Here is a 13,251-nt window from a genome sequence, read left to right as displayed (position 1 = left end):
CTATGCAGTATTTTCAGCTCCCATTTCCCCAAATTCTTTTCTTCTAAATGACTTGGGGTTCTGTAGAAAGGGAGGGAAAAGATAGGTACATTTACAAAATGTTTTCCCTACAGTGTGTATGAAATGAATGCCACTAAGGTTACAGAGACAGTGAGAATATGGTGGAATTGGCGTAAGTTTTTCAATTTCCCAGAAGCACTTCATAAAAAGACAAGACTAGGGTGCCTGGCTGTCTCAGTCAGTAGAACATGTGACTCTTCTTTTTTTTTTTTTAAAGAATTTTTTAAAATGTTTATTTTTGAGAGAGGGGGAAGGGGCTGAGAGAGAAGGGGACAGAGGATTCAAAGCAGGCTCTGCACTGATATAGGACTCAAACTCACGAGCTGTGAGATCATGATCTGAGCCACCCAGGAACCCCTGCAAGTATTTTTTTTAAAATGTGGTTGAAACTCAAATTGTAGGGAAAAAAGATCAACATTCAGTCCTTAAAATAAAGACTTCAACTAGGTAAGAATCTATTTCTTGTGAAAATTTTTCACCATATAGTTCTAAGTTTGAGAACCTCTGCCAATATTCTAAAAAAAAATAATTTCTAATGGAAAAGAAAAAAAGCAAAAGCAAGTTGAGAAAGAGTTGGTTCAACTTATAAAATAGAAGCTTGGAATGAAATTTACATGGGAAAGAAAAATGGGAAAGTCTTATAAGATTCATAAATAAAGCCAATTATTTGTGGAAAAAGAGGACCAAGGATAAAACAATGGACAAATTCACAGAAGAAAACCCTTACCCTAACTTTTGCATCTGTTTTAATATTATCCCACTCTAGCCCACCATCAAATCTTTTTCCAAACTGATTACAGAACTTTAATTTATCTAAGCTCCTCTGATCTCTTTATCCTTACTATCAGAAAAAGCTTACTAAAAAGCAATAAAGTAGCTAAAAACTAAAGTGGGAATAGAAGAGAAAAACAAAAGACCTGGATAATCAGCTCTGTGCATAATCTGTAATAGATTAAAATTTACAGCTTTATAAAATGATCTAAGATTTATTTTATTTTAATTAGCATAAAAATCAGACATAAGAAATGTGTTAATAATGCAGACAAAATATAAAGTATGCACTGTATAGTAGTTAACATGAATAGTACAGAATATATTCTTAAGGTACATAAAAACAAGATGCTCAAATCATGGACAAATAAAGTTCTGACATGTTTTTAACCCCGCACTTTCACCTTACTGTTGACTGGAAGGAAAATATTAATCAACACGTACAAACTATACTTGTTCATCAAAGGTGATCATAGGTTGACGACAGAAAGAAGAGTCTGGCAAAAATCAATATAAGCATTCTATGAGAATCAAGTGGCTATACAGAATTTATAATAGGAATACTATATATTTTATTACCATTTGTAAATTTTTACTGCACATTCCTTATACCAGTAAAATTTGTAATAAGTTTATTATACTAAAAAAAGAAATATGAACTAACATTTGATACCTGAATATCCTTCTTGACTGGCTTAGCTTTGTTCTCCACAACTTTCTTCCTAAATTCGAGAAGAACTTCTTTACAGTCCTCAAGATGAATCTCAGGCTCCCAAGTATCATCATCTGATGTGTACCCTTTCCATCGAACTTTGTAAAGGATTTTACCCTGTTACAGAATTAAAAACAGGCAAATAAAGGACATTAAATTTGATAATATAAGTGATTAAATTTCCAAAAACATAAAACCCTGAGAATGCATGAATGAACTTGAAATGGAGATTAACATCATCATAAAGTATGTTCATCTCTTGAAGCAAGTGGGTTTAAGAAAAAACAGTGCCACACCAGGGACGCCTGGGTGGTTCAGTTGGTTAAGCGTCCAACTTTGACCTAGGTCATGATCTCGCCATTCCTGAGTTTGGGCCCCGTGTCAGGCTCTGTGCTGACAGCTCAGAGCCTGGATCCTGCTTTGGATTCTGTGTCTCCCTCTCTCTCTGCTCCTCCCCCACACACACTGTCTCTCTCTCTCTCTCAAAAATAAATAAATGTTAAAGAAATTTTTAAAAAAAGAATGAAAAAACAGTGCCACACCAAAACTAAAAATAAACAAATGGGACTATATCAAACTAAAAAGCTTCTACACTACAAAGGAAACCACTAATAAAATGAAAAAGCAACCTACTGAATCGGAAAATATTTGCAAATCACATGTCTGATAAAGGGTTAATATCCAAAATATATACAGAACTCAAACAACTCAATAACAAAAAACCCTCAAACAATCTGATTAAAAATTGGGCAGCAGATCTTTCCAAAGAAGACATATAGATGGCCAAGGGGGGGGGGGTGTGGAGTACAGATGGCCAACAAATACATGAAAAGATGCTCAACACCACTAATCATTAGAGAAATGCAAATCAAAAACACCATGAGATCTCATTATAAAAAAGAAATAACAAGTATTAGGAAGGATGAGGAAAAAAGGAAACCCCCTGTGCAATGTTGGTGAGAATGGAAACTAGGTTAGCCGCCATGCAAAAACAGTATAAAGGTTCCTCAAAAAATTTAAAAAACACAAACTACCATATGACCTAGCAATTCCATTTCTGGGTATTTATCTGAAGAAAACAAAAACGCTAACTTAAAAAGGTATATGTACCCCCATGTCCACTGCAGCATCACTTCAACAGCCAAAAAGTGGAAATAGCCCAAGTGTCCTCAACAGATGAATGAAGAAAATGTGGTGCATGTGTGTGTGTGTGTGTGTATACACACACTTATGTATACGCACATGTGCGCGCGCACACACACACACACACACACACACACACACACACAAATGGAATATTATTCGGCCATAAAAAAAGAATGGAATCTTGCGCCTGGCAACATGTCTGGACTTCAAGGACATTATACTAAATAAAATAAGTCAGACAGAGAAAGACAAAACTGCATGATCTCACTTATGTATGGAAGGTAACAAAACAAAATGAAAACCCAAGCTCACAGATAAAGACAACAGACGAGGTTGCCAGAGGCAGGGGTTAAGAGTAGAAGATACAGATGAAGGGGGCAAAAGGCACTTCCAGTCATAAAACAAGTCATGGGGATGTAATGTGCAGCATGGTGACCATAGTTAATACTGTACTACATACTTAAAAGTTGCTAAGAAAGCAGATCTTAAAAGTTCTCATCGTAAGAAAACGTTTGTAACTATGTAAGGTAACAGATGTTAACTAGACTGTGATGATTTTGCAGTGCATAAAAATATTGGATCATTATGTTGTACACCTGAAACTAACACTAATACTACTGGTATATGTCAATTATACCTCAATTTTTAAAAATTAAAATACATAAACAGCATTACTGATCTACTTTTCATAAATTGAAGATTGAGGTCCTTCTCTGATTATATAAGCAACGTGTAATCTTTGAAAATCAATAAAAAGCAGGAAAAAACCCAAAAACCACCCATAGAGTATTGATAACGATTTGACCTATTTCCCACTCTTTACATTTACAAATGTATTTACAAGTATGTAATTATAACTACGTATTAAACACATATTGCTTAGAACACTAAATGTATCATTTAGATACTTATACTATGATTTTACTTTCTTTTTTCACTTAGATATGAAACACTTCTTGTTTTAATATTTTTCAAAAGCATGATTTTTACTGATTGTTTTAAATACAATAAAAAATACAAAAAACCTCTCCCTTTGGAAACCAAAGGTTGTTTTGTTTCCAATTTCTTTTTAAACAAAGCTGTTACATGCTTGTGCATCTCTCAGGTTGCTAGAATGAAGTCCCCAAAGACAGATCAATTGGGTCAAATAATAAAGCCATTTAAACACTGTTGAGGGGTACCTGGGTGGCTCAGTTGGTTGAGCCTGCAACTTTGGCTCAGGTCATGATCTTGCAGTTTGTGGGTTTGAGCCTTATGTCAGACTCTGTGCTGACAGCTCAGAGCCTGGAGCCTGCTTCAGATTCTGTGTCTCCCTCTCTCTCTGCCCTACCCCCATTCACATTGTCTCTCTCTCCCAAAAATAAATAAACATTAAAAAAAAAAATTTTTTTTAACACTGTTAAAACACACTGCCAGAAAAAAATATTTCTAGAAAAGATGTTCCAATTTACATTTCCACAAGATAAAAGAGCTCATCTCTGTGTATCTCTGCAAACTATAGCAGGGCCTATCTCCTATTTTAGTTTGGTCATTCTGTGAGCTAAGAATGGTTTTTACATTTGTAAATGGTTGAAAACAAAAGAATAATTACATACAAATCAAGTGCTTTACAATCTGTCATGCATGGCCTAAATCTTGGCATTTATTAGCTCATTCAATCTTTACAACAACACTGTGAAGTACTATTACTCATTTTATAGAGGAGGAAACTGAAGCTTCTAGAAAAAGTAACTAGTAAAGATTACACAGCTAAAAAGTAATTCGGCTGAAATTAACACCCAACGGCACTTAACCAGCTTCTGCATATGAAAAGTTATCCAACTCTGTGAGGATAGTATGTATAAGTATCCAAAGGTGGATGCAGTTAACATATCCTAGTGAGGTCCCAAGAGAGAAGATCACGGTCTTTGAGAGAAGGAAGGATTTTTAGGTTAATGAGGTCATGCCTTCCCCATGAACATTAACTTTAAAAGCTAATTTTGCCTCTCAACCTACAAAGTATAATATTTACTATATGGCAATTTACCAAAGTCTGCTGACTTCAGCTTTATGATCACTTACATAATTATTATTAACCCATTCACATTTTTTCTTTCAAGAATTACCTGCAATATGCCCACTTTAACCACTGTTATTTAACACTGTACCATAAGTTCTAGCCAGAGCAATTAGATAAAAAGATGTAAAAGGCATTCAAGTTAGAAAGGAAGAAATACAACTACATTCACTCTATATAGAAACTCCCAAAGAATCACAAGAAAATGACTAGATCTAATGAATGAATTCAGCTTGAAGAGTACAAGAATAACACACAATCATCAGCTGTGTTTCTATACACATGTAATGCACAGTCCAAAAAGGGAATTGTTTTTGCCTTCAATTTTTATTTTAATTCCAGTTAGTAAACATACAGTGTAATATTAGTTTCAGGTATACAATACAGTAGTTCAACACTTCCATAATCACCCTGTGTTCATCATGACAAGGGCATTCCTTAATGCCCCTCACCTATTTAACCCGTCCCCCCACCTACCACCTCTCTGGTAACCTTCAGTTTGTTCTCTATAATTGTCTGTTTCTTGATTTGTCTCAGTCTCTCTCTTTTTGCCCTTTGCTTGTTTGGTTTGTTTCTTAAATTCCACACGAACGAAATCATACGGTATTTGACTCTGACTTATTTCACTTAGCATTATCCTCTCTAGCTCCATCTATGTCATTGCAAATGGCAAGATCTCATTCTTTTCGATGGCTGAATAATATGCCATTGTATATATATATATCACATTTTTATTCATTCATCAATCGATGGACACCTGGGCTGCTTCCATTCTTGATTATTATATCCAATGCTGCTATAAACACAGGGTGCATGTATCCCTTTGAATTAGTGTTCTTGTACTCTTTGGATAAACACCCTGTAGTATACTAGACCATAAGGTAGTTCTATTTTTAACTTTTTGAGGAACCTCCATACTGTCTTCCATGGTGGTCACACCAGTTTACATTCCCGATAACAACACAAGAGGGTTCCTTTTTCTCTACATCCTCGCCAACACCTGTTGTTTCTTGGGTTATTGATTTTAGCCATTCTGATAGATGTAAGGTGATATCTCATTGTAGTTTGGATTTTCATTTCCCTGATGATAAGTGATGACGGGCATCTTTTCATGTGTCTGTGGCTATCTGTATATCTTCTTTGCAAAAATGTCTGTTCGTGTCTTCTGTTTATTTCTTAACTGGATTGTTTTTGGGTGTTGAGTTTTAGAAGTTCTTTATATATTTTGGATAGTAACCCTTTATTAGATATGTCATTTGCAAATATCTTCTCCCATTCTGTAGGTTACCTTTTAGTTTTGTTGATTGTTCCTTCACTGTGCAGAAGCTTTTTATTTTGATGTAGTCCCAATAGTTTTTTGCTTTTGTTTCCCTTGCCTTAGGGGATAGATCTAGAAAAAAGTTGCTATGGCCGATGTCAGAGAAATTACTACCTGTGCTCTCTTCTAAGATTTTTATGGTTTCAGGTATCACATTTAGGTCTTCAATTCATTTTGATTTTTTTTTTTCCTGTATGGTGTAAGAAAGTGTTCCAGTTTTCCTCTCCCCCCCCCCCCCCCCCCCATTTTCCCATTTGTTGAAGAGACTGTCCTTTTCCCAATGGATATTCTTTCCTGCTTTGTCAAAGATTAATTGACCATGTAACAGTTAAGAGACTGTCCTTTTCCCATTGGAGGTTCTTTCTTGCTTTGTCAAAGATTAATCACCATATAATTGTAGGTTTACTTCTGGGTTTTCTATTCCATTGATCTATGTGTCTATTTTTGTCCCAGTACCATACTGCTGACTACTACAGCTTTGTAATATAACTTGAAGTCCAGAATTGTGAGGCCTTTAGCCTTGCTTTTTTTCGTCCTTTTTTTCCCCCCAAGACTCCTTTGGTTATTTGGGGTCTTCTATGGTTCCATACAAACTTTAGGATTTTCTGTCCTAGGTTCCATGAAAAATGCTATTGGTATTTTGACAGAGATTACATTAAATGTGTAGAGACTGCTTTGGGTAGTACAGACATTTTAACAATATTTATTCTTCCAATCTATGAGCAGGAATGTCTTTCCACTTCTTTGTGTCGTCTTCAATTTCTTTCATCAGAGTTTTATAGTTTTCAGAGTACAGGTCTTTCACCTCTTTGGTGAGGTTTATTCCAAGGAATTTTATCATTTTTGGTGCAACTGTAAATGGGATCATTTTCTTAATTTCTCTTTCTGCCACTTCACTACTGGTGTACAGAAATGCAACAGATTTCTGTACATTGATTTTGTATCCTGTGACTTTACCAAATTCGTTTATCAGTTCTAGCAGTTTTTTGGTGGAGTCTTGGGGGGTTTTCTGTATAGAATATCATGTTATCTGCAAATAGTGAAAATTTTACTACTTCCTTACCAATTTGGATGGCTTTCATTTCTTTTTATTGTCTGATTGCTGTGGCTAGGACCTCCAGTACTATGTTGAATAAAAGTGGTGAGAGTGGACATCCTTGTCTTATTCATGACCTTAGGAAGAAGCTCTGTTTTTCCCCATTAAGGATAATGTTAGTTGTGGGTTTTCCAAATATGGCCTTTATCATATTGAAGTATGTTCCCTCTAAACCTACTTTGTTGAGGGTTTTTATCATGAACAGATGTTATACTTTGTCAAATGCTTTTTCTACATCTATTAAAATGATCCTATAGGTTCTTTTCTTTTTTTTTTAAGTTTATTTTGAGAGAGAGTATGCATGCATGTGCAAGGGGGAGGGGGGGGGAGACAGAGAGAGGGGGGGAGAGACAGAGAGAGAGAGAAAGAATCTCAAGCAGGCTCCATGCTGTCTGCACAGTTTTGTGGGGCTTCATCCCACAAATCATGAGATTATGACTTGAGCTGAAATCAAGAGTCAGATGCTCAACTGACTGAGTCACCTGGATGCCCCATTATCCTTTCTCTTACTGAAGTGATGTACCATGTTGATTGATTTGCAAATACGGAACAACCCTTGCAACCCAGGAATAAATCCCACTTGACCACAGTGAATGATTTTTTTAATGTATTGTTAGATCTGGTTTCCTAGTATTTTGTTGAGAATTTTTGTATCTGTGTTCATCAGGGATATAGGCCTGTAGTTCTCTTTTTTAGTGGTGTCTATCTGGTTTTGGGATCAGGGTAATGCTGGCCTCACAGAATGAATTTGGAGGTTTTCCTTCCTTTTTAATTTTGTGGAATAGTTTTGAGAAGAATAGGTATTAACTCCTCTTTAAATGTTGAGTAGAATTTTCCTATGAAGCCACCAGGTCCTAGACTTTCGTTTGTTGGGAAATTTTTAATAGTAACTCAATTTCTTAAATGGCTATTGGACTGTTCAAATTTCTATTTCTTTCTGTTTTAGTGGTTTATATGTTTCTAGGAATTTATCCATTTTTTTCTAGGGTGTCCATTTTGTTGGCATACAGTTTTTCATAATATTCTCTTATGATTATTTATATTACTATCATGTTAGTTGTTACTTCTCTGATCTCATTTGTGATTTTTATTTCAGTCCTTTCTCTTTTTTTCTTGATATCTCTGGCTAGAAGTTTATCAATTTTACTTTTTCCAAAGAACCAGCTCCTCGTTTTATTGATCTGTTCTTTTGGGTTTTACTTTTTAGTTTCTGTATCATTTATTTCTGCTCTAATCTTTATCATTTCCTTCCTGCTGTTTTTTTTTTCTTCTTTCTTTTTTGTTATTCTTCTAGCTTCTTTAGACGTAAGGTTAAATTGTTTATTTGAGATTTTTCTTGCTTCTTGAGGTAGGCCCATATTGCCATAAACTTCCCTCTTAGGACTACTTTTGCATCATCCCAGAGGTTTTGGACTGTTATGTTTCAATTTTCATTTGTTTCCATGTACTTTTTAATTTTTTTTTTTTTTATTTCCTGGTTCACCTATTCATTGTTTAGTAGTATGTTACTTAACCTCCATGTATTTGTAGTCTTTCTAGATTTTTTCTTCTGGCTGACTTCCAGTTTCATAGTGTTGTGGTCAAAAAGATTCACGGTATAACTTCAATCTTGAATTTGTTGAGCCTGGTTTTGTGAGCTGATGTGATCTATTCTGGAGAATGTTCTGTGTGCACTTGAAAAGAATGTGTGTTCTGTTCTTTTAGGATGGAATATTCTGATATTATCTGTTAAATCCATCTGATCCAGTGTGTCAATCAAAGCCATTGTTTCCTTGTTGATTTTCTGTTTAGATGATCTACTGATGTATGTGGGATGTTAAAGTCCACTACGATTACTGTATTATTATTGGTTCGTTCCTTTATGTTTGTTACTGTTTTATGTATGGGCGCTTCCAAGCTGGGTGCATAAATATTTACAACTGTTGTATCTTCTTGTTGAATTGTCCCATTATATAGTGTCTTTGTTTCTTGTTACAGTCTTTATTCCCGAGTCTATTTTTTCCAACCTAAGTATCATTACTCCAGCTTTCTCTTGATATCCACTTGCATGACAGATGTTTCCTCATTCCCTCACTTCCAATCTGCAGATGTCTTTAGGTTTAAAACAAGTCTCTTGTAGGCAACATATAGATGACTCTTGGTCTTTTATCTATTCTGTCATCCCATGTCTTTTGATTGGAGTGTTTGGTCTATTTACATTCAAAGTAACTATTGGTAAATATGTATTTATTGACATTTTATTGCTAATTTTGTGGTTGTTTCTGAAGATTTTCTCTGATCTTTTCTTTCTTTCATGTTTTGTTGATTTTCTTCACTGATATATTTAGATTTCTTTCTCTTTTGTATGTTTATTAGTGGTTTTTGACATGGTTCCCATTAGATTTGTATATAACCTCTTTTACATATAGCAGTCTATATTAAATTGATGGTCATTTAAGTTTGAGCTCATTTTCTCTCCTCTACTCCCCACATTGTAGGTTAAGTATATATTAGTATATCTTACATCCTTTCTTTTGTGTATGAGTTCCTTGACTGATTTTTTATAGAAATATTCATTTTTACTGTATTTCATACCTCTATACTGTCACTTTTGGTCTATCTTTTCAAAGAGTCCTCTTTAACAGTTCTTTCAGGGCTGGTTTAGTGATTATTTATTTATTGCCCAGGAAACTCTCCTTCTATTCTGAATGATACCCTTGCTGGACAGGGTATTCTTGGCTGCAGATTTTTCCCATTCACCACAATGAATACATCATGCCACTCCCTACCATCTTGCCAAGTTTCTGCTGAAAAATCTCCCACTAGCCTTATGGGCTTTCCTTTGTAAGTTACTGACTTGTGTGTTGCTGCTTTAAAAATTTTTTCTTTATCACTGTATTTTGCAAATTTAATTACAGTATGTCTTGGCATGAATCTGCTTTGTTGATTTTGATGGAAGTCCTCTGTGCCTTCTGGATATGGATATCGGTTTCTTTTCCCAGATTAGGGAAGTTTTCAGCTTTTATTTCATTAAATAAAATCTCTGCCCCCTTTTCTCTCCCTTCTTCTTCTGAGACTCCTATAACATTAATATTGATTGATGGTGTCACTGAGTTCCCTAAGCTATTCTTTTTTTTTTTTTTTTTTTGTCTTTACCTATTTTTGAGAGAGAGAGAGAGACAGAGACAGAGTGTGAGCGAGGGAGGAACAGAAAGAGAGGGAGACACAGAATCTGAAACAGGCTCCAGGCTCCGAGCTCCCAGTACAGAGCCCAATGTGGGGCTCAAACTCACAAACTGCAAGATCATGACCTGACCCAAAGTCGGACGCTTAACTGACTGAGCCACCCAGGTGCTCCATTAAGCTGTTCTTTCTTAAATTTAATTTTATTATGTTTTTAGAGAGAGATTCTAAACAGGGGAGAATAGCAGGAGGAGAGAGAGAATCCATGGTCAGCACAGAGCCCAATGTGGGGCTTGATACCACAATCCTGGGATCATGATCTGAGCCAAAATCGAGTCAGATACTCAACCACTTGAGCCACACAGGAGCCTCCCTAAGTCTGTTCTTGTTTTGTGTAATTCTCCTTCTGTCTTTTGTTCAACTTAGTTACTTTCCATTACGGTCTTCTAGGTCATGAATTTGTTTCTCTGCTTCTTCCATACTGCTATTCATTTCATCAAGTGTGTTTCTCACTTGTTTATTTAAGCCCTTTATCTTTGCTATGTTATTCCTTATCTCTGTGTTAAGGGTATCACTCATGTCTTCTACTCTTTTCTCAAGTCAAGTGAGTATACTTATGATCACTGCTTTAAATTCTCTATTAGGCATGTCATATATGTTTTGCTTAGATCTCTGACCATAGCCTTGTCCTGTTTTTTTCATTTTGGATAAATTTCTATGTCCTCATTTTGTCTGCCTCTCTGTTTCTGTTAAGAAAGGCAGCAATTTTATATATACAATGAAATACTACTTGGCAATGAGAAAGAATGAAATCTGGCTATTTGTAGCAACATGGATGGAACTGGAGAGTATTATGCTAAGTGAAATAAGTCAGTCAGAGAAAGACAGATACCATATATTTTCACTCATATGTGGATCCTGAGAAACTTAAGAGAAGACCATGGGGGAGGGGAAGAGGGGAAAAAAAGTTAGAGAGAGGTAAGGAGGAAAACCATAAGAGACTCAAATACTGAGAACAAACTGACGGTTGATGGGGGGTCGGGGAGAGGGGAAAGCGGGTGATGGGCATTGAGGAGGGCACCTGTTGGGATGAGCACTGGGTGTTATAAGGAAACCAATTTGACAATAAATTATATTATATATATACATACATACACACACACACACACACACACACACACACACAAAAGAAAGTCAGCTATGCCTTCTACTCTTGAAAGTAGTAACTTTATGAAGAGGATGTCCTGGTGTGCCCTAAAGTGCAGTGTCCCCTGTTCACCAGAACCTGGCACTTAGAGAGTATCGTATGTTGCTTATACTTGGCTGTTGTATCTTAGTCACATTTCCTTTCAGTGCAATTGTTTGCACTGACTCTCTACCTTTGTGGGCTGTGCCCGCTCTCTGGTGTTAGTGGGACCCAGGCAAGACAGCTCTGAGGGGGGCATGCCCATCAGGGAGCTTGGTAGCAGGATGATGTTGTTAGCAAATTTTGGGTTGGACCACTAGTCCAATGCTGGATTCCTTGAAGTGCTATAGCAGCTGGGAGCTGTGCATGGAGGTGGCAGGGGCTAAAAGGCTGGCATGGTGCATGATGATAGCTGGGTATGGGTGGGCCTGGTGCACGAGAGTGGGTGGGAGCATGTGGCTGGGTGCAATATGCTGGGTATTGGAGTGAGCGTGCGTGGCTTTAACAAAATTCATCCTGAGTCCAGGACCAAGGTTAGCAGGCCTGGAGTGGGCAAGTTCTCAGGAGAAATCATGGGCATGGCATACTGCTAGCACATTAGGTAGCAAGTGTTTGTGCAGCTCTGCCTCCTATAGGTGGCTCTGAGTTTATGCTGGTGGGAGTGGAGAAGAAAACAGCACCTGTCAGCTCCTTTGTTTTCAAAGAAGTCCCCCAACATGGTCCAAAATCAGTATGAACAGATCTGTCTCCTCTATGCCCCCAGTGTTATATGCATGCTGTTTTTATGTTGCCTCTCCACAAAAGTTGCTGTCTCTTATTTAAGGGTGACCACCTAGCTATCACTCACCCTAGTGGCCAGTGCAGTGCCGAGTCAGGTGACTTTTAAAGTTCCAGGTTCCAAGCCCCACTGGTTTTATAAACTCACAGAACTCGGCTCCTCTGGTTTTTAATGTTATGGGGATTAGTTTTCCCCGTGTGAGGTCCCTGGTGTGAGGGCCCCTTTCTCTGCTCTCTCCATGCAATGCGGCTCCCTCTCTCCTGCAGGCAGCCTCCCTCTGCCTTTTTGACCTTCCCAACCTTTCAGATGCAGCTTCTTCTCTATATTTAGTTGTGGAATTTCTTCCACCAGTCTTCAGATTGCTCTCCAGTTTACTAACTCGGATGTAGACGTTATCTAGTTGTAAATATGAGATGGGGTGAGCTCTGGGTCCTCCTACTCCACCATCTTCCCAAACTCCTCCCAAAAAGGAAATTAAGAAAACAATTCCATTTATAACAGCACCTAAAAGAATAAAACACTTAGGAATAAATTTAACCAACAAGGTAAGAAGACTTACAAACTTACTACGAAGCTGCAGTGATCGAAACAGTATGGTACTGGCATCAGGACAGACACAGAAAAATCCAAGAATGAACCCATACATCTATGGCCTATTGATTTCTAAAAAAAATTTTTTTAATGTTTATTTATTTTTGAGAGAGACAGAGACAGAGCTTGAGCAGGGGAGGGGCAGAGAGAGAGAGGGAGACATAGAATCCGAAGCAGACTCCAGGTTCTGAGCTGTCAGCACAGAGCCCAATGCGGGGCTCAAACCCACAGACGGTGAGATCATCACCTGAGCCAAAGTCGGACGCCCAACCAACTGAGCCGCCCAGGCTCCCTGGCCTATTGATTTTTGATAAGGGTGTCAAGTCCAATATGGAAACAAATTGTGCTGAAACAACTGGATTTCCCCCCCCAAAA

At 37.1% G+C, this 13,251-nt stretch overlaps 1 protein-coding gene across 5 annotated transcripts in view; it reads right to left on the bottom strand.

The window, feature by feature from the left end:
* Positions 1–13,251, bottom strand: part of MPHOSPH8 (M-phase phosphoprotein 8) — a 51,964-nt gene that overhangs the window by 29,853 nt on the left and 8,860 nt on the right. For 4 of the 5 annotated variants that reach the window (XM_042995262.1, XM_042996556.1, XM_042994052.1 and 1 more), the window contains exon 2: positions 1,496–1,660. In XM_042995262.1, coding sequence (XP_042851196.1) covers positions 1,496–1,660 — 165 coding nt within the window. The remainder of the gene's footprint in view (positions 1–1,495; positions 1,661–13,251) is intronic. The other variant, XM_007087875.2, reaches the window with a different exon arrangement.

The sequence above is a fragment of the Panthera tigris genome, chromosome A1 (genome assembly GCF_018350195.1).
Source record: "Panthera tigris isolate Pti1 chromosome A1, P.tigris_Pti1_mat1.1, whole genome shotgun sequence".
Taxonomy (NCBI): Eukaryota; Metazoa; Chordata; class Mammalia; order Carnivora; family Felidae; genus Panthera; species Panthera tigris.
The sequence above is the reverse complement of the archived record's forward strand: the minus strand, read 5'-3'. Positions and strand labels throughout refer to the sequence as shown.